Source organism: Urocitellus parryii, chromosome X (genome assembly GCF_045843805.1).
Source record: "Urocitellus parryii isolate mUroPar1 chromosome X, mUroPar1.hap1, whole genome shotgun sequence".
NCBI lineage: Eukaryota > Metazoa > Chordata > Mammalia > Rodentia > Sciuridae > Urocitellus > Urocitellus parryii.
In genome coordinates, this window is record NC_135547.1 from 86312861 (window position 1) to 86337557 (window position 24697).

The 24697-nt window shown below is 44.1% G+C and overlaps 1 protein-coding gene across 2 annotated transcripts in view; it reads left to right on the forward strand.

Annotated features, from left to right (window-relative positions):
• The first annotated feature begins 536 nt into the window (after positions 1-536).
• Itih6 (inter-alpha-trypsin inhibitor heavy chain family member 6) overlaps positions 537-24697 on the forward strand; it is a 28414-nt gene continuing 4253 nt past the window's right edge. The window contains exons 1-9 of one of the 2 annotated variants that reach the window (XM_077794060.1): positions 537-638; positions 1727-1881; positions 7334-7444; positions 8267-8514; positions 10628-10797; positions 15283-15399; positions 20658-20829; positions 21526-23311; positions 23423-23559. In XM_077794060.1, coding sequence (XP_077650186.1) covers positions 537-638; positions 1727-1881; positions 7334-7444; positions 8267-8514; positions 10628-10797; positions 15283-15399; positions 20658-20829; positions 21526-23311; positions 23423-23559 — 2998 coding nt within the window. Of the gene's footprint in view, positions 639-1726; positions 1882-7333; positions 7445-8266; positions 8515-10627; positions 10798-15282; positions 15400-20657; positions 20830-21525; positions 23560-24697 lie in introns of both variants that reach the window. The other variant, XM_026407437.1, reaches the window with a different exon arrangement.

Consider the following 24697-nt stretch of genomic DNA (forward strand, 5'->3'; position numbering starts at 1 on the left):
AGATTACATGTGTCACATCTGTGGGACTCCTAAATTGTTATGGGCCCTGAGTAAGTCCCACTCATCTAAAGACTAAAGTCAGTACCAGAAAGGACCAAGATTGGGGGCTTGGATCTTCAACCCCTCTTTCATCTCTGCTACCTTTTTAAGATGCTCAGTGCTGAGTGACCTTCCTTTGGCCCTGGTTATTGGGCTCCACTGGATGTTTATAGGAAAGAAAAACCCCACCCTGAGCCAACATAGCAAACAGACAGACCCAGCACTTTGGTATGTTTAGTTTCCATTCATCTTACAGCTGGATGAGGGGAAAAAGGGAGGCATGGAACTGGCCCTTCTCCAGGCAAGATGCCAGCCTCAGCTCTTGGACAATCCTGGCTTGTGTGGGCTTCAATGCCACATTCAGAGCCTTCCACACCCTTCAGGATGGTCCCTCCCTCTCAAGAGAAGGGATACCTGGAGTTTTAAAAGAGCAAGGGTTTGGAGATCAGGCTCAGACCTTCTGGAAGTGAACAGCAGACCTAGACCAGAGTGGCACTATGTCTGGGTGGAGGTACCTCATCTGTGTAAGCTTTTTGCTGACCATTTTCCTTGAATTGACATGCCAGGGACCTCCTGGCCCCTCTTCATCAAGCACAAAGGTCAGTTCTGGAATGAGGGAACAAAGCTCTGGGATTTGTGAAAAAAAATGTCTTTGTGGGGGAGTAGGGGAAGCTGTTCAGTCTGTTTCTTCAGTCCTATGACTGAGAAACTAGGAACACAGAAGCATTACTATTTTCTGAGTACATGTCAGGTGCTATACCAGGGGTATTAAAGTTACTGTTTCAATTAATCCTCAGAGCATGTCTATAAGCCAGGCTCTATTATTATCCCCATTTGTTAAAAAAAGAAGAGAAAACAGATGTTCAGAGGTTAAGACACAGGAAGTGGCAGAAAGAGAATTTGAACATAGGTCCATCTGATCCTAAATATCCCCCATTTCCCACTGCCCCACTCTGGAAATAAACTGTGTATTATGTGTGGATAGACAGAGGGATCATAACTTCAGAAAAGGTGAAGAAGAAGATACCTACTGTGGGACCCCAGTCTCTGAGCCTCAGTTAACACATTTGTAAAATGTGGACAATAATAGCATTGATCATATGGCTGATGTCAGGATTAAATAAGATCATGAATGGCAAATGTGTAGTGTGCTTGCAGTGCACAATTGCACTTATGAAATGTAATTCTTTACATCTGAACTCTTAAAGAGGAAAGACTAAATGCCTTATACAGAGTAGAGCTCAATGAACGCTGATGCTCTGTTATATTCTAAAGTGTTGTTAGTGTTGTATACATTCCAAAGTGAAATCATGGACCAGCAGCATCAGCATCCTCCTGAGAGTATGTTAGAAAGGTGAACTCGGGCCTTACCCCAGACTAGCTGAATCAGAATCTGCATTTTAACAGGATACCTAGGAGGTTTGGGTACACATTAAAGTTGGGGAAGCAGTTGTGCAGAGGTCTTTTGATTCTTAATCTTCTGTGACCCTTTGGTTCTGATATTTGCTAAAGCTTACTAAACTATCAAGAATGTCCGCTAAAGAAATGATAGAGGCCACTTTCCCCTTCTGGGCCTCAACTTCCCCAATGTACTCTGAGGCCAGTCCAGGAACTTTGGGACCTCAGGTACTATCTACCTAAGCCAAAGATTAAATCTACCTAATGCTCCTCCTGTCTTCTTTCTCAGCTGTTGATGACGAGCTACTCCATACGCTCCACCGTGGTATCTCGCTATGCCCACACCTTGGTCACCTCTGTTCTGTTCAATCCACATGCTGAAGCCCACAAAGCCATCTTTGACCTGGATCTGCCTCACCTTGCTTTTATCTCCAATTTCACTATGTAAGTCTGGTTCCAAATTCACCACTTCATTCATTTGAGCATACATTCTTTTGCTTGTTCTTTCAGTAGAACATGGTAATTGCAAGAATGCACTCTGAGATCAGACTTCTTGAGTTTGAATCTTGGCTCTACTAATTATGGGACTCAAGACAAGTTACTTTACTTTGGAGTTTCATTATATGCATATATAAAATAGGGATAAAATTTGAATCCACTTTCAAGGGTTAAGTGAGTTAATATATGTGGAAATTTACACTAAAATCAGTGTCAGGTACATAATAAGTACTTGATAATATTAACTTTACTTTTTTAATATTTATTTTTTAGTTTTTCGGTGGACACAACATCTTTATTTTATTTTTTTTTATGTGGTGCTGAGGATCGAACCCAGTGCCCCACGCATGCCAGGCAAGCGCAGTACTGCTTCAGCCACATCCCCAGCCCTAACTTTACTTTTTAAACAATGATTTCCTGATGTTGACTATGTGACTTGCACTATGGGTACAACAGAAAGAAGAAGATGGATTGCACACAGTCCCTGCTCCCAAAAAGCACTGTCTAATGAGGGACATGAAAAAGAAACAGATGATTTTAATAAAGTATGCTATAAAGAAAGAGAAATACAAATGTGGAATGGTAGGAAGGTGAGGCCCAAAAAGAGACAATGGTCAGTTTCATAACCCCAGTCAGCTGGATAAAACCTCTGAGATATAACACCTAAACTGAAGCTTGAAATATGAGATGTTCACCAGCCAAGCAAGGTGAAGGCATGGCTGTGGACTCAAGGAATAAACACACAGATATTCCCCTCATTAGGAGAACTGCATGTACTTCTATGCCACTGGAACATAGGGTACCAGCAGGAGGTAGAAGAATGGTCAGAAATGAGAACTGAGAGGTAGGGAAAGATTAGGCTCTGGAAGGTTTCCAATGTTAGAATGAGCACTTGGGTTTTACTTATGGTCTCCAGACCATCTTATGTGTTTGTGTATCAAAGACAAACTTGATCATACATGCCCCAAATATGTTTATTTATTAATGTATACATTATGTAAATATATTTTATAGCAATGATATTAAGTACTCTATAAATAGAGGGCTAAAATCATTCCACTCCCTCCTGATTTGTCTGTAGCATACCTAGGGGCATGTATACCTCACTTTGGAAATAATTGTGGCCCATAATGATGAGACATGGTAGGATTATAAGCAAGAAGTGACAATAATGAAGTAGGGATATGCTGAAGGGGTCAGTCAGGAAGTTGGGAAACTGAGTAAGGAAATAGGGACAGAGTCCATGTGGAAGCTGGAACACTACAGTGCTGGTAGAATTTGAGAAACCAGTAGAGGAAGAGATAACCTGACTGTATGTGGGAAGTAAGTAAATATAGACAGGCTCTACATTTGGGGGGGTCTTGTCATATCTGGTAGGTGACAGGACCTTCGCTAAGGTGATAAACAAGAAAGGAAGAGCAGGAAAGTGAAAGCTTAGAGGAGGCCTCATAAGCCTATGTAACACCCTAGTGAATTATAAAAGAAAGCCTCTGACTTTGAGTGTAAACACTCTCAGACCTGAAAGATTAGTGAGCCCCACAGTCAAAATCTCTGCCCTTGATCAGCCACCCTCAACCCTGTTAGTGGAGAGAAAGTTCTCATGCCATAAACAATCTGTATCATCAACATCCTCTTATGGCTGCTCTGGAGAGTAGCTAGGATCGGTGGGGAATCAGAGGCATGAAGTACTGGGGAGAGACCCTGAGGTACTCCAGGAGGGTTTCCTGGAAGCAGAATTTCCATATGGGTAAGATTTGAAGGGACCAGGATCATTGCATAAAGGGGGACCAACAGAACCAAAGGGGGATTTTTAAAAAAGCAGGAATGGTATGGAGTATGGGGGCTAACTCAAAAAGTTGGCAGTCAAATGATACAAGGGCCAAACAGTCAGGCAGAATTTGGATTTTTGCTTCAATAGAAAAAACACCAGAAAAATTTTTAAAAATTAAGCAAAGCAGGCTGGAGGAAATGTTCTTGGGCAGACTCTGTGGAAAGTATGCTGGCTGGAGGCAGCACACACACACAGAGGCCCCAGTGTGCTGCTGCCAGAGCAACTCCACCCTACACCCCCACACCCCCCAAGAGACCTTGGGACCCTGCCAGATTGGCCCACCCCCACACTAGTCCAGCCACTGCAATACTGTTTCAGCTACTTAGAAACACTCCTCTCCTGAGTGGTCTCTTCTGCCAGTTCTATACCCCCCCATGTTCCTGGAAGCTGCTTCCTTGATCAATCTTTCTCAATATCTGTGCCTCAGTTACTCTATTTGTGAAACAGAGACTGCTGTGTGATCTCGTTGAGCTTGTATTCAAAGCCTTGATTCTCTAGGCCTGCCCAAGCACTCTAACCTTCTCTCCACGTACCTTCTCTGCCCCTCTGATCTTCTATTCCCTGAAACACACTGTGTTTCCTTACTGTCTTTCTGGGATGCCCAGACTGCAAACAATAATTGAGTGTTTATTATATGCCAGACTATATTCCAGGCATCAAAGATACTACAGCAAATAAGAAAGACAAAATCCTTGCCTTCAGGGAGCTCACAATCTCATAGAGAAGACAGACATGGAAAAAATAAATATGTCAGTTTGTAGATAAGAAGTACTCTAAAGAAACAGAAATCAGAATAAGGTACAGAGTGAATGAAGGTGCTGTTTTAGAGTAATCAAAGATGTCTCTTTAAGGAACTGACATTTGAACAAAGATCTTAAAATAGAGAGGGTATGTGGGGCTGGGGCTGGGGCTTAGTGGCAGAGTGCTTGTCTAGCACTGTGAGACACTGGGTTCACTCCTTAGCACCACGTACAAAAATAAGCAAATAAAATAAAGGCATGCTATCCATCTACAACAACAAAAAATAATTTAAAAAAGAGAGGGTGTGAAAACTTGCAAAGATCTGGATGAAGAACATTCCAGGCAAAGGGAACAGTAATTGCAAAGGCTCTGAGATAGGAGTATGCTGAACAAGCTCAAGAAATAGCCAGGAGTGTTATTTACTACAACCAAGAAATAGAAACACCTTAAGCTGATGGATGGATAAAGAAAATGTGGCACTCATATACCATGAAATACTACTCATCCATAAAAAATGCAATCCTGTCATTTGTGACAACATGGAAGGAGCTGGAGATCATTGTGTTGAGTGAAGTAAGTCAGGCACAGAAAGACAAGTATTTATGTGATCTCATGTATGCGTGAAATCTAAAAAAGTTGATCTTGCAGAAGTTGAAAATAGAATCGTGGTGACCAGAGGCTGGGTAGAGTAGACTAAGGGAGGGATGAGGGAGTGTTGATCAATGGGTACAAAGTTACTTTTACATAGGAGCAAGAAGCTCTGTGGTACTGTTGCACAGTATAGTGACTACAGATAACAGTATGTAGTGTATATTTCCCAAAATATTTTGAAAGTTTTCATCACAAAGGAATAATAAATGCTTGAGAAGATAAATGTTTCACTTGATTTAAACATTACACAATGAATACACCCATTAATATGAACAACTTATGATTTTATGTATTTCTTTAAAATAAATTTAACTTTACCAAAAGAAATAACAAGGAGGCCAGTGTGGCTGGAACAAAATGAGTGACAGAGTATGAGGAGGTGGCATTAGAGAGGTGACAGCAAGCCAAATTGTGTAGGGTCACAGCGGGTGCAGTGAGGAGTTTGGCTTTTACTTTGAGTGGGGATGGAAGCCACAGAGAGTTTTGAGAAGAGGAAATACGTGGCCTGATTTAGGATTAACAGGATCTCTGTGACAGCTATGACAACAGAGTATAAGGAGCAAGGGTTTAAAGAGGAAGGCCTGTTAGTAGGTTACTGTATTTATCCAAGCAAGAGACATTGGTAGTTTGAACCAGGGAAAGAGTTGTGGGGGTCGTGAGAAGTGGTCAGATTCTGGATATATTCTAAAAATAGATCTGAAAATCCCTGATGGATTGGGGAGTCAAGCATGGCTCTAAGATTTGGTGGAGTAACAATTTCCTGAGATAAGGAAGACCTGGGGAGGAACAGATTTTGGAGGTGGGGGAAGAAACTAGGAGCTCAGTTTGGAGTATGTTAAGCTTGAGGTTACAATTGAACATTCTAGTGGAGATGTCAAGTAAGCAATTGGATGTATAGTTCTGGAGTTTAGGGGACAGATCCACCCTGGAAATACATTTGGGAGTCATCTGTGTATAAATAGCATTTTAAACTTCTTCTTCTTTTTTTTTTTTTTTTTTTTGGCAGTACTGGGGATTGAGTCCAGGGGTGCTCTACCAGTGAGTCACATTACCACCCCTTTTTATTTTTATTTTGAGATAGGGTCTTGTTAAGTTGCCCAGACTGGCCTCGAACTTGTGATCCTCCTGCCTCAGCGTCCTGAGTTACTGGCATTACAGGAGAGCCACCATGCCTGGCTGCAAATCGGTATTAAGGCAATAGGACTTGATATTACCTAGAGAATGAATATAGGAAGTACAGAGGACGAGAGAGAGAGAGAGAGAGAGAGAGAGAGAGAGAGAGAGAGAGAGAGAGGAAAGTATGTCAAGAATAGAGCCTCAAATTGTTCCAAAGATTTAGAGGTCAGGAAGAGGAGAAGACAACAAAAGATATTGGGAAGGCATGATCAGTGCAGATTATTATCCATAGCCTCCCTGTTTTTCAGAACCAGCTCCAAGGCCACCTCCTCCAGGACCCTTCCTTGAAGGCTTGGGAAAAAGTGTTCTCTCCCGCTTCCTTCTTTATTCTCTCTTATAGTTTATGGCCTTAGAGAAATTGGAAGAATAGCAAGTCTGTTTTTCTCACTTTTCATCTATCTTTGAAATGCCCGAGAACAGGAAGGTCCCTAGTCAGCCTCAGAAGGCTTTGCAGTAATTCACACACCATTTTCACAACTTTTACCACCCATGCCCCCAACCATGTTGTTTACTTAATGTATTTTCTTTAAATAGATACACTTTTTGATATTAAGTTAGTCTTATCCTAAGTAAAACATTTCTGTGAGCTCGTGGGTTCAAAATGTCATGTTTTTAAATAAATGCTATAGAAAATATGTTATAATAATAATAGTAAAAAATGTTCAGTTATGTCTCACCTAAAAACACCTTGTGTGTCAAAAGACAAAACTCATTCAATACCTTGAAAAATACAAAATTATAAGACTAGGTCTATCATATGCTGTGTGGTGTCTATTTCCACATCTGAAAAAATGAAGATCATTGTAATGACTTCACCCTGGTTTATCTCCCTCTCCTCTCCTCTCTTCTTCCCTTTCAAACTTGGGCTTTATGATATGATTTTGTTCTTCCCCTTTTTTTCCATTCCTCTCCTCCTCCTTCTTTATGTCTTCCCATGTCTCTGATCATCTCTTTCTCTTTGTCTGCCTCCTCTGTCCCTTCTCTTTCCTGTACCATCAGGACCATCAACAATAAAGTCTATGTTGCAGAAGTCAAAGAGAAGCGCCAAGCAAAGAAAATCTATGAGGAAGCCTATCACCAGGGAAAGACAGCTGCTCATGTAGGCATCAGGTAAGGCCCCATGCATTCGGGAATATGACTAAGCCTTCTGAGCTTCATTATCAAGGGAGACATGTTTTCTCTGGGCTACTTCTGTAAAGTGGGAACAATGATCTGTACTTCATATGATTAAATGAAGATGATGAGAGTTAATGAATATCAAAGTATGCAACATAGTGTTTTCAACAAATGCAAGTTTATTTCACCATTTCTACTTTTCTCCTGCTCTCAGGATGTAGCTTGTTTAAGAATTTGTTCCTTCCAGGAAGGTTATGTGCAAGTGAGATTTTTGTAAATTGAATCCTGTTTTCTGAGTTTCATTCAGTTGGCAGAAATGCATTGTCTTCTTTTAATATTTCCTCCCAGATTCCAAGAGAATTTTGTCCTGCAGGAAAAGTTTAGATTTGGCCCCTGCAAACTGAGTTAATGCCATATAAACAAGCTCAGTCTAACACATAGGGGAGGGGTTGTGTGAGGGGCTATTTTGAAGGGGAAGAGGCATAAATTGAAAACTTTTTTTTTTTTTTTTTGTAAAACAAACCCATTCTAGATTCGAATTTTCACAGAATGAGTTTACTTAAGGGTGAACTACCTTTCATATAATTTCTCAAGCAGAATGTTTAAAAGGAGGAATGTGGGAGGGAAAGAGGCTAATTAGTGGATGCCTGCATGACTGTCTATGAGTTGGGAACTTAGTTGAACCAGAAACCTAGTTAGGTCTACTGAAACAATGGTGAAGAAAAGCAGAACCAGGTCAACTTTCACAGCATCTAACAGCTCCCCTACTCCTCCATAAATCCCATTCCCTCCCACCCTTCTGTCTTTCCTACCCAGGGACCGGGAATCTGAGAAATTCCAAATCTCCACCAGCCTGGCAGCAGGCACAGAAGTGACTTTTGCCCTGGCCTATGAGGAGCTGCTGCAGCGACACCAGGGCCAATACCAGCTGATGATAAGCGTGAGGCCTGGTCAATTGGTGTCAAAGCTGAACGTAGAAGTCACAGTGTCAGAAAGGACAGGCATCTTCTATGTGCATGTACCACCTTTGAGGACCAGCCGCCTGCACACCAACTACCGCACAAGTATGTGGACATCACTTTTGGGTCAACCACCACACTGGCCTTCCTGAATGGGAATCATTTGCTTACTGTTGGGCATTACAATAGTGATGCTTTTGCCTTGTGCTAACAGCCAAGGCCCTTCCCACCTCAAAGAGGAGAAGGCATGTTTGGAGTTGAAGACATCTGGGGCATGTTTCAAACTTCCAAAATATTTGATTTATCTCATTAAAAAGAATCAATATTAGGGAAAGTTCTCTTGGATTGGATCACAAAATCACATATTTACAATTTTATGGGCAGTGAAGCCACACTGGCCAAATCCGGCTTTCCCCAGGATCACTGCTGAGAGTGGAAGGACTATGGGAAGACAGGGAGCATAGGCGCCCTGGAGGGTACCTTTGCAGGACCCTTGGGGCAGAGAGGCAACCTGGCTGCCAGGCTTGCTTCAGATTTCATCCAGAAGACTAGGAAGGCCTGGCTGGCTTCATCAGAATCACTGCAGGAGCTTTCAGAAACAGATTCCTGGGCCTCAAACTTCTGGCACCAGGTACACTAGATTGTGGTAGGGCCCATGAATCTTAATCTTAACCAGCTTCTGGACTCAACGTCTAACCAGGCTGGAAACCACTGAGCAGACCTGTACAGATCTGCTGAGATGTGAGTGCACAGGCACAGAGAAGTCCCCCAGTTCAAGGGGCCACCATCACAGATCTGTTTAGCATTGGAGGTCCTGGTTGATTTCAACCTGCTGACCCGGAGAGGCGGTGTGGGGGACAAATTGGAAACAGACAGACAATAGACTGCTATCGATTCTGGCTTTGATACTCTCCTAATATGGGGTCAGCAAAGCAAATCACTTCACCCTCTACTTCAAATGCCCCATCTTTAAAATAGAGGAGGTGTCTTCTATGGCACAGAACCATTGTGAGAATTTGAGAACATTCTTATCTTGAAATCATTTGATGCAGAGTAATGAATGGTGATGATTGTACTAGCTGTCACTAATCAGCATTCATGAAGATCCAGGTATGGTTCCAAATACTTTACATGAATGCTCTTATTTAGTCCCCAAATCACTGTCTAAAAACCAGGGTAATTATCATCCCTATGCTACAGATGAGGGGACTAAGGGTAACAGAGAGGGACTAAGTTCTCCAGTGACACAAGGCAACAGCAGGAGAGACCAGGGCCCAAGGGCCATCTGAGTGTTGCAGCCTGCACTCTTAAGCCCTAAGCTATAAATGGCAGCTCCCTCCCTCTTCCCCTTAAAGGCTAAAACAGAGGATAGAACCAATCCTGTGGGGATAAAAGAGAACAAAGAGCTCTGAAAGGAAGGAAGCCCAGGGAATGTATGTGAGCAGGCACCTCAGAGAGTATGGGGGCTCAGTTTGCCCCTAAGCTTCCTGACAGCTGTAACAGGAAGGGGGGGGGAGCAGAATTCCCAGGCCTCCATTTTGTGGAAAAAGGGAGGCACACAGACCTTTCTAAATGGACACTTGTCTTGGACTAAAATTCCAGAGGAGTTGATCTTGTGGCCAGCTCAGCAAACATCCGGGACCAGAAAGTCATCAGTGATTTCATGAGACACTAAAAGGCTTATTCACACACGTGATGCTGGGAGTCAGAGGCACGGGGGAAGAAAGCACATGCAATTCTATGCCACAGGAGAACCTGGCTAGACTGCCATTTCCCACAGAGGGAAGGGGATGGGAGGAGACCCAGGCCCTGTGGATGTGTCTGTCTCTGCTCTAACATGCACCACAGTGCCTCTCTGGAGGGGAACCCGGGCTTCTGGGTGAGCTGAGCAGTGACACTCCTCCAGGCTGGCCCAGTGAGGATGGGAAGCATGGCAGGGTGAGGTTGTGAGTGAGGGACAGACTGCCAGTGCTGGGAGCTGAGGACGTGGCTGGGTCTGTCAGGCTGGGTGTGATGGAGGAGGTGAATCAGGAGCTGGCTGCAGGATTGGGAGAGAGAGTGGCATGGGGGCAGGTGGGAGGGTGATGTACGCAGGTGGTGGTAAGGGTTGGATTTCTCACCTTCCCTGATGGTGCCCTTGTGCTGTCTATGTCCCTGGATTTTCTGTTTGGCGAGAGCCTTCCATGCCACACTGCCCCAACTGTCCCCTTCCACACAGGTGAGGCTGATTCACCCCCATCCACCAGGATCGAGAAGGGAGAGACCTGTGTCCGAATCATCTTCTGCCCCACATTGCAAGACCAGTCTGCCTTCTCCAGCTCAGGCATCATGGCTGACTTCATGGTCCAATATGATGTGGTCATGGAGGACATCATTGGGGATGTGCAGGTACTCAGAGAGAACATGGGTTCTGAAGTTGGACAGGTCTGGACAATGTCCTGGTGTACACAATTGGGGATGAATGGGAACTAGTGAACAAGGATAGGATGATGTGTAAGGTCTCAAAGCTTCTGACCTTGGGACCCACGCGTATATCCAAAGGGATGGGAACCTGGAACCACAGGAGTGGAATCACGGTCCAAATGAACCCATTCCCAGAATGGACCAAGGCATAGCCCACTCAGAGCTAGCTCTTTGGCAAAGTGAACCACTGTCCAGCAGTTAGTCTCTCATGCTTTCTGTGGCTCTGATACTGTCCTGCTCTCGTGGGCTTTCTTGCTGTCTCTCATTTGCTGCAAAGGCCTTTCTCGTTGAAAGAGCCACATGCCTAAAGAGGGAGCCCTTCAGTTCTGAGCCCACCCTCTCATGAACACCCTGAGAGATCCCTACTCCTTCTGAGCTATGGAGCTCTGACCCAAGACCTTGACTTTCCAGGAGGATGGAGACAGCCTGATAGGTCTGGTCCTGGCCTGCCTTTGGGCCACACATCTCCCAGCAGCCAGCACAAAGATCACCCTCCAGCAGCCCCAGTGCACAACACATTCTTTTCTCCTGGGTCACCTGATCCGTCTTCTGTGTATGATCAATCATTTTCTCAGACCAGTTGCTGCCCTGGGAGGGTCTTTCTCCTCCTTCTCCACCAGTCAGCATCCTCCTCTTAATCCTGGGCCAAATCCCTTCTTCTTCATGACTCCATCCCATCTGAAATTCCTCTCTCTCCCCTGCCAGAACATTCTACTTTCCTCCAGGCTCTTCCGGTGTGCTGTGCATTCACTTCTACCTGGATACATGGCCACCCAGCAGAGCCCCTCTACACGAATCCTGCTCTTAGACTCTAGAAACTCAGAAATTTGTGGCCTCAACCCCTAATCTCCCCATTCTGATGTAGCCAGATCCACACAGTCATCACGTGCATCAAATCCCTAGGCACTGTGTGTATATCTGTTGGGCAAAGTGGGGGTTCCAGAGAAGGTGGTTTCAGAATAGTCTTCCAGAAGGAGTTGGCATTTCAGAGAGCATGAGGGTAATGAATGGCATTCCTTCCATGTCGGTGAACTTGGTGAAGGGAAAAGCACACCAGAGAGGGAATAGCATGTGCAGTGGTGCAGAGGTATGGCAAGCCTGTTGTGCAGGAGGGAAGGAAGCATTTGACCTACCCTGAGGAGTAGTGAGGGTACCCTGTCAGCAGGTGGCAGCAGGGGCATAACCTGCCCTTCTGTCACCTATCCAGGTATGTTTAGTTCATGGAGACATCCTCTGCTGCTTGGTTCTTTACCTTTTCCACATAGCCTGGAGTGAGCATAGAGACTGGGTACATGGGACTGGCCATTCAATTGGACAATGAGGACTTGCACTAACTGTGAACTCTGACTCCTCCTGCCATCTGCCAGGAGCACTCCATCCCCATACCATTACCTACCTGACTGTGCCCACCTTTCAAGCCCAGTGCGTTCACCTACTTGTTCCATCAGGGCTCCCTAGGCCCCTAATTGACGTTGTTTCCAGTTTGGGCTGGTGCAGGGAACTCTGGAGGATTCCACACACATCCTGCCTCTTCTGTGGCCATACAGATGGAAACAACCCTGACACAGGATGAGACATACCCTTTCCAAGAGAGCACAAGGTGTGCGGCCAGCAAGATGAGGAGGAAAGGGAGCCAGGGAAGGCACCCTGCAGGATGTCGAGCTGACCTGGGACATAAGGAATGCCAGAAACAGGCCATGTGTGGGGGCCGTGAGGGAAGGGAAAGGCATGCTGGCCAAGTGGGGCCGCAGGGTAAAAGCAACAGAGGCCTGACATCTCTGAGTGTGTGCAGGGAGTCAGAAATGGCTTGGGAACCAGAAAGCATGGATTTCAGATGCAAAATGGTAAGAGATCAGAAAATGGCTGGCATTTCCTGCAGTGGCATAAAAAGGAAGCTACTATTTGTCCAGTAGGTGACTGGGGAGCCGTGACAAGGCGGTAAATTATGAGGTCATGAGTATGGCAACCCAGGAGCTAGCTGTGGCCAAGCTGTAGAGATGGAGGACTTTGCAAAAAAGCAGGGAACCCAAGGAAAAGTAGCTCTGAATTTGAGATTGTTTTGTTTTGGAGGGAGAGGTGGGGCGGCCCGAGAAGTCTCTAGCAGATAAAACCATCAGGAATTGGTGGCAGACTAGCTGGGCACAGAATTGAAGGTGACACTCTTATCCAGGTTAGGCTCAATGATGTGGCTCCCACCTGAGACAATCTCAGGGCTGCGACATGGGAAGTTGATGAGGTTGTTGTTTGAGCATCTGTTGGAAGCATCTTCAGCCTTCCAGGTGAAGAGGTCCACAGCTAGGGTGTCGGCAGTTGTGGTGGGGGAACGGGTACCCTGAGGCCCAGAAAGAGATGTGGGACACGGGTGGAGATTCAGCGGTGAAACTCAAGCTAGAGAGTGAGTCCACACAGGGAGAAAGAGTGGAGTCAGAGGCCCCGGGCTGTGATGTCCCGTCAGGTGGAGTTCCCCGTTCAGCAGCCACTGATCTGGGGCTTCAGATTGCCAGGCCCCACCAACAGCAGAAAGCCTGCTCAGCACCCCGAGCCTCGCTAGTTTACTCCAGTGAGAGACAATCCTAATCACTGTCTTTGCACACTCTGATCTGGCTGACCGGAAGCACTGAAAAGGGGTGGGTGGACAAAAGGTCCTAGAGAGAGAGACTGGATGAAGTGGCCTGAGAGGTGTTAGGAGAATGTGGACAGCTGATGATCTCAGAATGCCAGGGAGAAAGGCTTTGGGAGAGAGTGGAAGTCATTGTCAAGTCTGAAACTCATCAGTGAGGCCTAGTCTGGTGAGATTCCTAATACACAAACTGAGTTTGGAGGTAAGCTAGCACATAGCTGCCTTTGAGCAAAGCAGTGTCCCCATGAGTTGGGAGCAGGATCAGTCCTGGTGGTTGTGTAGGTGTGAACTGGAGAAGAGAGACCATCTCAGGAGACCCAGTCTTTAGTCTGGAATGCCATGGGGAGAGAAGAGGCTGGATAGAAGTCTGAGGGGGATTGAGAGCAAGGGGTTGCCTCCATGGATGGGAAAGACGCCTGATTTTATACTCTAAGGGACATCCAGTGGGTTGCACTTTGGGGAGATGGTGAAAGCAAGACAAGAGATAGAGACTGCTGAGAGCCCTAATTGCCTAGGGTCTGTGTTAAGACTGCATGGTCTTCAGGAGATGGATGGGGCCATGGGCAGGTGGGTGGTGCAAGTGTGTGTCCCGGCACCCTTCACATTCTTCCTGAATTGAGAAGGTGGGGTGGGGTGATTGTGGAGGAGCCAGCGAGAGGTTGGTGAGCTGGGTAGTGCCCCAGGTGTCCCAATAGGATTTGGTTAGCTTGGGACCAAGCTTGGGTGGCGTGATATGCATGACAGTTCTCCCTACCCCTGTAGGGGAGTCATACTCGAGGCCAGCTGAGTTCTCTCATGGCTTAAGCAATGGTAGGTTGAGTGATTCATGCCTTGGGGAACTGTGACAGAGAGCCAGGATCACCTGGAGACAGAAGCCACGTGTGCACCTATGGACTCATTCAAAGGGGGTCAAGGGCTTCCCATCTCCTCTCTCCCCAGTGAGGTAGGAGGCGCCAGTGTCCAGCCTTCTGGTCACAGAGCACCTGAGGGCCAAGTGGAGGATGAGCCAGTCTCCCAGAGCCAGGCCTGCTTCAGGCTTCAGGCTTCAGGGATCTCAGAGGCTCAGCAAGCCCAGACAACCCTGGGCTGAGCAGACTCTGGTGCTGAGGGACCTTCTGGCCCCCTCCCCTTTGCTCAGCTTGCCCAGCCCCCTGGCTCTGCAGAGAGAGCCAGAGAGAGATGGAGTAGGGGGAGAGACACCGCAGCCAATCACAGCCAGGGAGCCCAAGGCATTTGTACCTGGTGTAACCAATCCCCTCTGCACACACAGCTCAATTGGCCTCTGCTGCCTCCTCCCCTCCTGCTCTGCCCAGCAACAGCAGAAAGGAGGTTTTAGGAGGAGAGGGAGGCCCTGCAAATTCCCAGCCCTTGGCAGCAATGAGCTGGGCCCCAGGCTCACTCTATTGAGGGAGGTTAAAACAATACTTACAGTTCCTGGAGCCCAGGCAAAGTGTCCCTGGGGACCCTGAAGACTGTGCAAGCCCAGCTCTCTCACGGACAGGAACTCACATATTACAGAAATCCTGATCCTTGGAGCCCTGGGCCACAGGCCAGTCTCCTTCACTCCACAGCTCTGGGCAAGGCCTGGGATGAAGGTCTGAACAGAAGAGTTCTGGTGGGGGGAGAAGGACATTGAGCAAACAATTGCACACATGCCTCTGTAACTAGAAACAGTGAGAAAGAGGTCCTAGGATCCTGGCAGTCCTAGAGGGCTGTGGTGCAGGAGGATAAGATGGGCCTGATTAAATCTGCTCTCACAGTCCTTTTTGGTTTCCCTTCTTTTTGTTCAGATTTATGGTGGCTATTTTATTCATTACTTTGCCCCCCGAGGCCTCCAGCCTGTGGAAAAGAATGTGGTGTTTGTTATTGATGTGAGTGGCTCCATGTTTGGTATCAAGATGAAGCAGGTAAGAAGGACCCTGTTTTGGCATTAGATGGTTCATGAAGCTCATATAGCTGTGAGTGCTGGAACTCTAGGTTCCCGAAGTCTCAATGTCCTTCCTTCCCATACCCTTTAGTCTCCTATAGCCAGGTCTCCTCTTGGTCCCTGGCACCTTACATAACAGGAACCATGTAGACATTAAAACAGAGCATTCTAGTAACTCTTCCTTCTAGTTTATCTTTAGGTCATAAAACCCACAATCCAGATCGCCCCGTGTTCATAGAATCCTGAATCAATAAAACCTTAGATAATAGAGACAGTTTTTTTGTTTTTTTACCAAAGTCATGAGTTTTGGTGTGATTTTCTTAGTTAAGTTTTTAAATGTAAAGACCTAGTCTTATATTGTACCCTTGTTATAGGTTTAAAAGTTCTGGGATTAATTAATTTTAATATGATACCACTTCTATTAGTCACCCTTGACTCAGGATTCTAGGGTCATAGATAACAGAAACTTTGACATTGTGCCTTGATCCATAAAGTTCTAGAAGCAGCATTTCAAACCATAATACTCAGAGGCTCTAGAATGATAATGTTTGAGTGTCCTGATAAAGTAGTGTCTTTAAGCTTTCAATCACAGAGCACTTGAGACCTAAGACTGAATTATGTTTTAGCAATCAGTCAACCTGTAGTAAGATCCCCAGTCTTCAGTGTAGGGAAAGGGATGTACTCAATTTCAGAACTTTTCAGCCTTCTTGTGTCCATTACAGTGCATAGGGTAGGGTCTCAAAATCATTTTTGAGCCATTAGCTCACCAAAACACAGACCTAGCCAAAATATTGTAGATCACTTCTTCTCACCGTGCACTGGAACACATCAACTCAATCACTGCATAATATATGGAGGCTACAGGTGAAAGCACTAGAAGCTTTAGACCTTAAGAAGAAAGTCCTTAGGGAAAACAAAAGACAAAAGATGAGATGAAAATGCAAACACTGGAGTACCTTTTAGCCTCTGACCCTTTCAACTACTGCCAACAACAAATGTAGTCTCAGGTAGATGATATAACACTTCACATTAAAAGTCTATTTGCTTCACTTCCTTTTACTGGTTTCATCATGTCTACTCTCAACATAAAATTAAAAAGGATGTAAAATGGTTAAAAATCCTGAAATCTGAAGACATAATTATATCATTTGAACCAGACTCAGATATGTAGAAGATGTTGGAATTTTTGGAGCAGGAATTTAAGATATATATGATTAATATACCAAGGGTTCTAATTAAATAATTGGACAGCATGCAAAAACTGATGATTAATGTAAGCATCAGAGATATGGAAGCCCTATAAAAATGCTAGAAATAAAAAAAGAATGAAAACTGCCTTTGATAAGCTCATCAGGAGATTGGACATGGTTGAGGAAAGAATCAGTGAGCTTGAAAATATATCAATAGAAACTTCTCAAAAATGAATGGAAAAAATACCCCAGAACATGAAACAACCCTAAGACCATTACAAAAGCATGATGCATATGGAATAGGAATAATAAAATGAGAAGAAAAAGTAACAAAAAATAGAGAAAGTAACAAAAGAAATATTTGAAGTAATTGTGGATGCAAATTTTCCAAAAGAAATGACAGACACCAAAGCATATAGCTCCAAGAAGCTCAAAGAACACCAAGCATGATAAAAGCAAAAAAAAAAAAAAAACCAAAACAAACAAAACTACACCTAGATATAACACATTCAAACTGTAGAAAATCAAAGGGAAAGAGAAAATCTTGAAAAAAAAAAAAAGCCATAGGAACAAAGCACCTTACCTCTAGGGGGATAAGGATATGAATTACATGATACCTCTCTTTAGAAATCATGGAAACAAGAAGAGAGCGGAGTGAAATATTTTGTGTCAAAGCAAAAAACCACCCCAGCTTAGCATTGTCAATACTTCAAAATTTTCCTTCCAGTGTAAAAGAACTAAGGACTTACTTTCTCAAACAAAAATCGCAGGAATCACCAACAGTTGACCTTTTTTTGCAAGAATTTTTGAAAGCAGTTTTTTGGTAAGGAGAAAAATTTAAATTTATTTAAATACTTTGATCACATAACGGAAGAAAAAGCGTTAGAGAAGGAATAAATGAAGATAAAATAAAATATTTTATTTTTATTTTTAATTTATCTAACAGGTAACAATTTGTTCAAAATCATAATAGCAAAATGCACTGAATGAACATGACTTATGTATACGTACAATTAATGAAACAATGCTATAAAGGATGAGAGGGAAGTATTAGGAATACTCTGTTGCAAGGTTCTTGCACTATGCATGAAGCTATACAGTGTTATCTAAAAGTGGCCTTGAATTAGTTGCAGGTGCACATTGCAAAATCTAGGGTAACCCCTAATTTTTTTTCAACTGGATATGATAAGAGTTGAGAAATAATTAGATAGTGTAAAATACTCAATTAAAACTACAGAACTCAGAAATGAGTAGAAGACAAAGACAGGAATAAAGAATAAGGCAGCAAACAGAAAGCAGTTATATATGGCAAATATTAATCCAAGTATATCAGGAAATCACTTTAAAAATGAATGTTTTAAATATGCCAATTAAAAGACAGATTCCCTGGCATGGTGGTGTACTCCTATATTCCTAGCAACTAGAGAGGCTGAGGCAGGAGAATCACAAGTTCAAAGGCAGCCTCAGCAATTTAGTGAGGCCCTGAGTGACTTAGTGAGACCCTATCTCTACTGTCAGTATAACTAATTATAACACATAAAAAAATAAAGAAAGGTATGGGTTTGTGGCTTAGTAGTTAAGCACCCCTGGGTTCAATCCCCAGTATGAGAGAGAGAGAGAGAGAGAGAGAGAGAGAGAGAGAGAGAGAGAGAGAGAGATGCATTGCCAAAGTAGATAATAAAACAAAATTCAACTCTCTCTCTCTCTCTCTCTCTCTCTCTCTCTTTCTCTCTCTCTCTCTTCCTCTAAAAACATAAAACTTCAAATATAAAAACACAGGTAGAATAAAAGTAAAGAAAAAGAGAAAGATATACCATACAAACTCAAAGCAAAAGAAAACTGGGGAAGATATATTCATTTAAGATAAAATGGACTTTGGAACAAGGAAATTAACAGAGAAGCAAATGCATACTATTTTTGATACAGAATTCAATCCCCCAAGAAGTCATAACAATGCTTCATGTGAATGCACCTAACAACAGTGCCAAAATACATGAGGTAACAATTAATATAACTGAAAGGAGAAAGATGAATTCACTATTATAATTAGAGACTTTACTATCCCTTTCTCAGTAATTGACAAATCTCACAGGCAGAAAATCAGTAAGGATACAGTTGACCTGAACAGCACCATCAATCAACAGAATCTAATTGACATTTGTAGAATACTTCCTCTACCAACAACAGGATACACATTCTTCTCAAGCTCACAAGGAACATTTACAAACAGATTACATTCTGGGCCATAAAACACAGCCTAACAAATGTAAAACAATATAAATCATACAAACTATGCTCTCAGACCGAATGGGATTAAACTAGTAGTCAATAACTAAGATAGCTGGGAAATTTCAAAACAAGTGGATATTAAACAACAGACTTATAAAAACATATTTTGTCCCTGATTGACAAGAGGTTCGACCTTCTAGGTCCCCAGCCACTCACTTTTCTACTGTTATTCTCAGGAAAGGCCATCTTTTTTTTCATTTTTTAAAAATTTTATTTGTTGTTTTTAGTTATACATGACAGTAGAGTATATTTTGACATATATGGAGTACAACCCATTCCAATTAAGATCCCATTCTTGTGGATGTACATAATGTGGATTTAAACTGGTGGTGTAGTCATATGAAAGGCCATAATTTTAAGTCTCAGCCCTCTCACAAGGGAAACAACACTCAGCTCCCTACTCCAGGATCCATGACCTAACCCATGAGCTCTCCCAGTAGTAAGAAAGACACCACAGTAGAAGCATTCAAGACATCTCCTATCAGTTTAAGGTGTACAGAAAGGCAAATCTCAAATGTCCTTCTTGTGATCTCTGAAATACATACCTGTCTAAAGGATGTATAATATTTTCTTAGGATCGCTGGATTTGGCATCTCTCAAATAGGAATTTAAGTGCCTGACACATCAAGTACTAGCTGTGTGACTATAAGAAAGTCACTTTGCCTCTTTGAGCCTCAGTAAAAAAACAGGAGTGATATCAGTGCCTTCTGCATTATGTTTCTGTAAAGATCAAATAAGCTGATGCATCTAAAGTATTTAATATGGTGTCTGGAACACAGTAAGTGTTCTATAAATGATACTCAATACTATAATGTGCATAGCCTATTCCCTGAACCTACTATGTGCCTGGCCCTATGTTAGGTATTGTCATGGAGGAAAGAGACAGGAAGAAGCAGCATTCTAAGCCCTGTTCTCAGAGGATTTGATAAGTATCTGAAGAGTGAACAGTCTGTGACAAGGACTATCTGGGTGAGAAGGGTAAAATTAGACATCTCAAAGATGATCTTTCTGGAGAAGGAACAACTGAAAGAATAATGAAGATCTGAATAAATAAAGAGGAAGTGGGAGGGTGTACTAAAAGGCACAACAAGAACATAGTTTTAGAGATAAAGCAGAATCTCTGTTATCTAGAGGCTGCTGAGAAGACTAGCCTAGAATAAACAGAGAGTGAGAATGATAACAGGTTAGAGCAAAACCAAAACAAAGTCATTGAGAGATAGCTACACAGACCTGAAATCTGAAGACTCCTGAACTTTAGAGTCCTGGACTCATTGAGTCCTGGGTCATAAGGTTAGGAACCATGGAACACATGGATTCTAGGGCTCTGAAAACAGAGTTTGAACTTTTTAGACCATTGCTGTCTATTAGAACTTCCTTGATTATGAACATATTCTAAAATTCTGTGCTATCTAGTTATAGTAACCACTGGTCACATGTAGTTATTGAACACTTGGAATGTGGCTATTGCAAGTAAAGAACTACATTTTTAAATTTTCTTTAATTTTAACTAATTCACATTTCAGTCTAAATAGCTACATGTGACTAGTGGCTACCATATTGGATAATACAATTCTAGGCCTTGAACTGAAAAGCCCATAGAGCATCTTGACTTGATAATACTAGACTTACTGAATGCTGAAGTCAGAGTGTCTTAAAGCCATACAGCATTTAGACCTTAGTGCCTTGCATAGAAAGAGCCTTTCAAGCTCACAAACCTCAAATCTTGTCCCATCTTCTTTACTTCATCCATATCCCACAGACTAAAAAAGCCATGAATGTGATCCTCAGTGACCTGCAAGCCAATGACTACTTCAACATTATCTCCTTTTCTGACACAGTTAGTGTCTGGAAAGCTGGAGGTTCGATCCAGGCTACTATCCAGAATGTCCACAGTGCCAAGGATTACTTGGATCACATGGAAGCTGATGGCTGTAAGTGTTAGACCTCCCTACCCAAATGGGCAGACTGGTGATTTTGAAAATTCCCAAAACCCTCTCTTTACTTCCCATCCTCCTCACCTCTCACAGTGCCTGAAACTGTCTCATTTTATATAAATATGTCCCTTCATGCTCTGTGTTACCCTCCCATCTCCCTTTCCCAATAGAAAGCTGATTCCCTATGTATCTTAGGGCACATTTATCTTAGGTCCTGAGTTTCTTCCTCCTCAAAGCAAATACTCAGAAGAATTTGCTAAGACTTTTAAAATCAATAATCTAGATATTTATTTTTAAGTATTTGAGCAAATTTCTGCTTTTGATCTATCCCCTCTCAATTACTGAAGTCTCTCCCACCCACCCCTCCTGTCAACTTCTTCCCCTGTAGCAAGAAGGTGGGGGGGCTATCTTTGGGTAGCTACCAGTATGACTAGGAAATGAGACACCCCCCCAAAAAAAAAAACAATTGAAGAACAGTCAAAGACAGAAAATTATAAAAGCCAAGGATGTATGGGCCTTACCATCAGGTCTCAGAGATACTGGGTGGGACCAAAGGAGTTGGGAAGGATAAGCAGCAAAAAGAGAGAAGATGAGATATGACTAAGCCTGGGAGATTGGTGAAGTATCCAGTGTGTCTGCAGTGTGGGTAGAAGTGACTAGAGAACGTGGTCTCACAGTCTTCTCTCCGATTAGGGACTGACATCAATGCAGCTCTGCTGGCGGCTGCTTCAGTGCTGAACCATAGCAACCAGGAACCTGGGAGGGGCCCCAGTATGGGGAGGATCCCTCTGATCATCTTCCTAACAGATGGGGAGCCCACAGCCGGCGTGACGACCCCCAGTGTGATCCTCTCCAACATTCGGCAGGCACTGGGTCATAGAGTATCCCTATTCAGTTTGGCCTTTGGGGATGATGCTGATTTCCCACTGCTGCGTCGCCTGTCCCTGGAAAACCGGGGAGTAGCCCGACGCATATATGAGGACACTGATGCAGCCCTGCAATTAGAGGGCCTTTATGAGGAGATATCCATGCCTCTGCTGGCAGATGTGCGTCTGGACTATCTGGGCGGCATGGTTGGGACCTCCTCTTGGGCTCTCTTCCCCAACTACTTTGGTGGCTCAGAGCTAGTGGTAGCTGGCCAGGTGCAGCCAGGTGAGCAGGAACTGGGCGTCCACCTAGCAGCCCATGGCCCCAAGGGTCAGCTTCTTGTGGCCCGCCACAGTGAAGGAGCCACCAACAGCAGCCAGAAGGCATTTGGTTGCCCAGGAGAGCCAGCCCTCAACATAGCCCTATTCATCCGCCGTCTCTGGGCCTATGTCACCATTAGAGAGCTGCTGGAGGCACGCTTTCAAGCCCGTGACACCACCACTCGCCACCTGCTGGCTGCTAAAATCCTCAACCTATCCCTTGAATACAATTTTGTCACACCTTTGACTTCACTGGTCATGGTGCAGCCCAAGGAAGCCAGTGAGGAAGCCAAGAGACAGCCATCCACCACAGCTGGGCCAACCACCATCATGCCGTCATCCAGCAGCAGCCATGGCTTAGGGACTGGCACAGCTCAGCCAGTCTTGGTGCCCAAGGTCTCCCCCAAATCAAGGCCTATAAAACCAACTTCAACTGCTATGGCTTCTACAAAGATGTCCAGTTCCAATGAGTTAGAGCCACTGGGTCAGAGCTCTAGTGCTTTATCCACCTCAGCACACCCAAAGCCCAAAACTCCAGTGCAAGATTTTGGCACCTTGGCCCACCCAACTCTCAAGACAAAACCTGTTGCCCTTACACCCTCAAATTCTAGTACTCTATTGCTTACAAAGACTGGCACTCCATCACATCAGAATCCTGGTGTTACATCACCCATGAATTCCAAGACACAAGTTCTACCTCTGAGTTCTGGCATCCTGGCCCAGACCAAAGGTGGCCCACAGCATTCTAAACCTGATAATCCATCACAACCTAAAACAGACTCCCCATCACACTCACAACCTGGGGTAGTCACATCACAATCACCCAAAAGCCTGTCACAGCCCAGACCTGGAGTTTCTATACTTCCGATACCCAAACACCTGCCACATACCAGACCTAAAATTACTGCTCCCAAGACCCCAAATAACCTGCCACACCCTAGACCTGGTATCCTCTTGCCTAAGACCCCTAAAATCCTATCACCTCTTAAACCTAGTACCTTACCTCACCAAACTTCTATAAACTTATCACTTTCCAAACCTGGAACCCCAACCCCCCATACACCAAAAACTCCACTACCCCCTAGACCTGCCAGACCCAGGTCCCCACCTTCTCAGAGCTTTAACACATTCTCAAACACAGTCTCAAGTTCTACAGGTCCCAGCAGTACCATGACCACCTCTGTCCTTGAAGAACCCCTCCCTGCCCCCCTTACCCCTACTCCGCCTTCTCTGCTACCCACTGGAAGGCTCTGGCCTCAGCAAGACCTGTTGTTAAGGCCCCAGGGCACAAGGCAAGCACTGGGACCATCTGTGCTGGGGGTCCCAACAATGGTCCTACCCAACAACTCCAGTTCTAAGCAAGAAGGCAGCCCTCCAAACCTGCCAATCTTGCTGCCTTCCAGCACCCTCTCTGAGGCCATCAGTCTGCTCCTTCTTCCAGAGGAGCTAGAGCTGCTATCTGAGTCAATGGTGGAGTCCAAGTTTGTGGAGTCCTTGAACCCACCAGCTTTCTATACCTTCCTCACTCCTGATAAAGATGGTAAGTGCCGTGAGCAAAAGGGCAAGTCATGGTGGGCAAAGGAGAATGTGAATGAAGACCACTAGGAACTGGGAATCTAAAAGACATGTGCAGATTCTAGCTGTTTGCTTAGTTGCTTTGGGACTTTGGACTAGTTGCTTAACATTTCTGGGCCTCAGTACATAAGCACAGAATTAAAGGCTTTGGGAAGGTTGAACAGAAACAAACTAGTCAAGCTGTAGTCTTGAAATTTGCATTGTTGGACAAGAGAATTTATGATAATTCCAAAGCGAGAGAGATATATAGGATTATAAATTGGAGGATCTCTGGCAGCAGAGGTCTGATTGGTTTTTCTGTGTTCCGTGAACATCCCTGCTTAACAAGCGGGGCATAAAAATTTGGGAAGATGATGATAATTACCTTTAAGTTTCCCAAAGACTATAATGTAATAACATTTTTAGCTCTTTCCACATGCAGGTACTTTTCTACATATTGTACTTGTTGCCTCTCATTTGATTCTCACAAGAGACTGTTTATAAATGCTTTACACATAAGGAAACTAAATTACACAGAGGTAAAGTAACTTCTTTAATGTTACACAGCTAGTCAGAGATTTGAACCCATAAAATCTGGTCCCAAAATAAATGTGTCTCACCACTCCACTCTTCTGTCTTCCTATAGGAAAGAGTGACACATCCTGGGTGATCTTATAGGGAAAGATTTAAAACAGTTGAGTGTGGCAGTAAATTATAGAGATGCAAATTTGGAAATGACATCTTCTTCAACACATCCCTCTCCCTCACCCGCCCCCAATATCCCATCCATCCCCAGTTCCTGGCAACGTTACCTCTAATATATTTCCCCAATCCACCCACTTATCACAACCCTGTCATTATCTCAGAGCAGAACACCATTGCATCTCATCTAGAAAACTGTTCCAGCCTCATCACTGGTCTCTGCTTCCTCTCCTGTCCTGCTACAAGTCATTCTCCCCCTGCAGCCAAAGGAATCTTTTAAAGTCACAAATCTCTTCAGGTTACTTTTCTACTTAATTTCCCCCAAGCATTTCCCATCACATTGGGGATGAAATCCAAAGTCCTCTTCATGGCCTTCAAAGCCTTGCATTCAGTGATCCCTACCCCTATAACTCTCTGTCCTC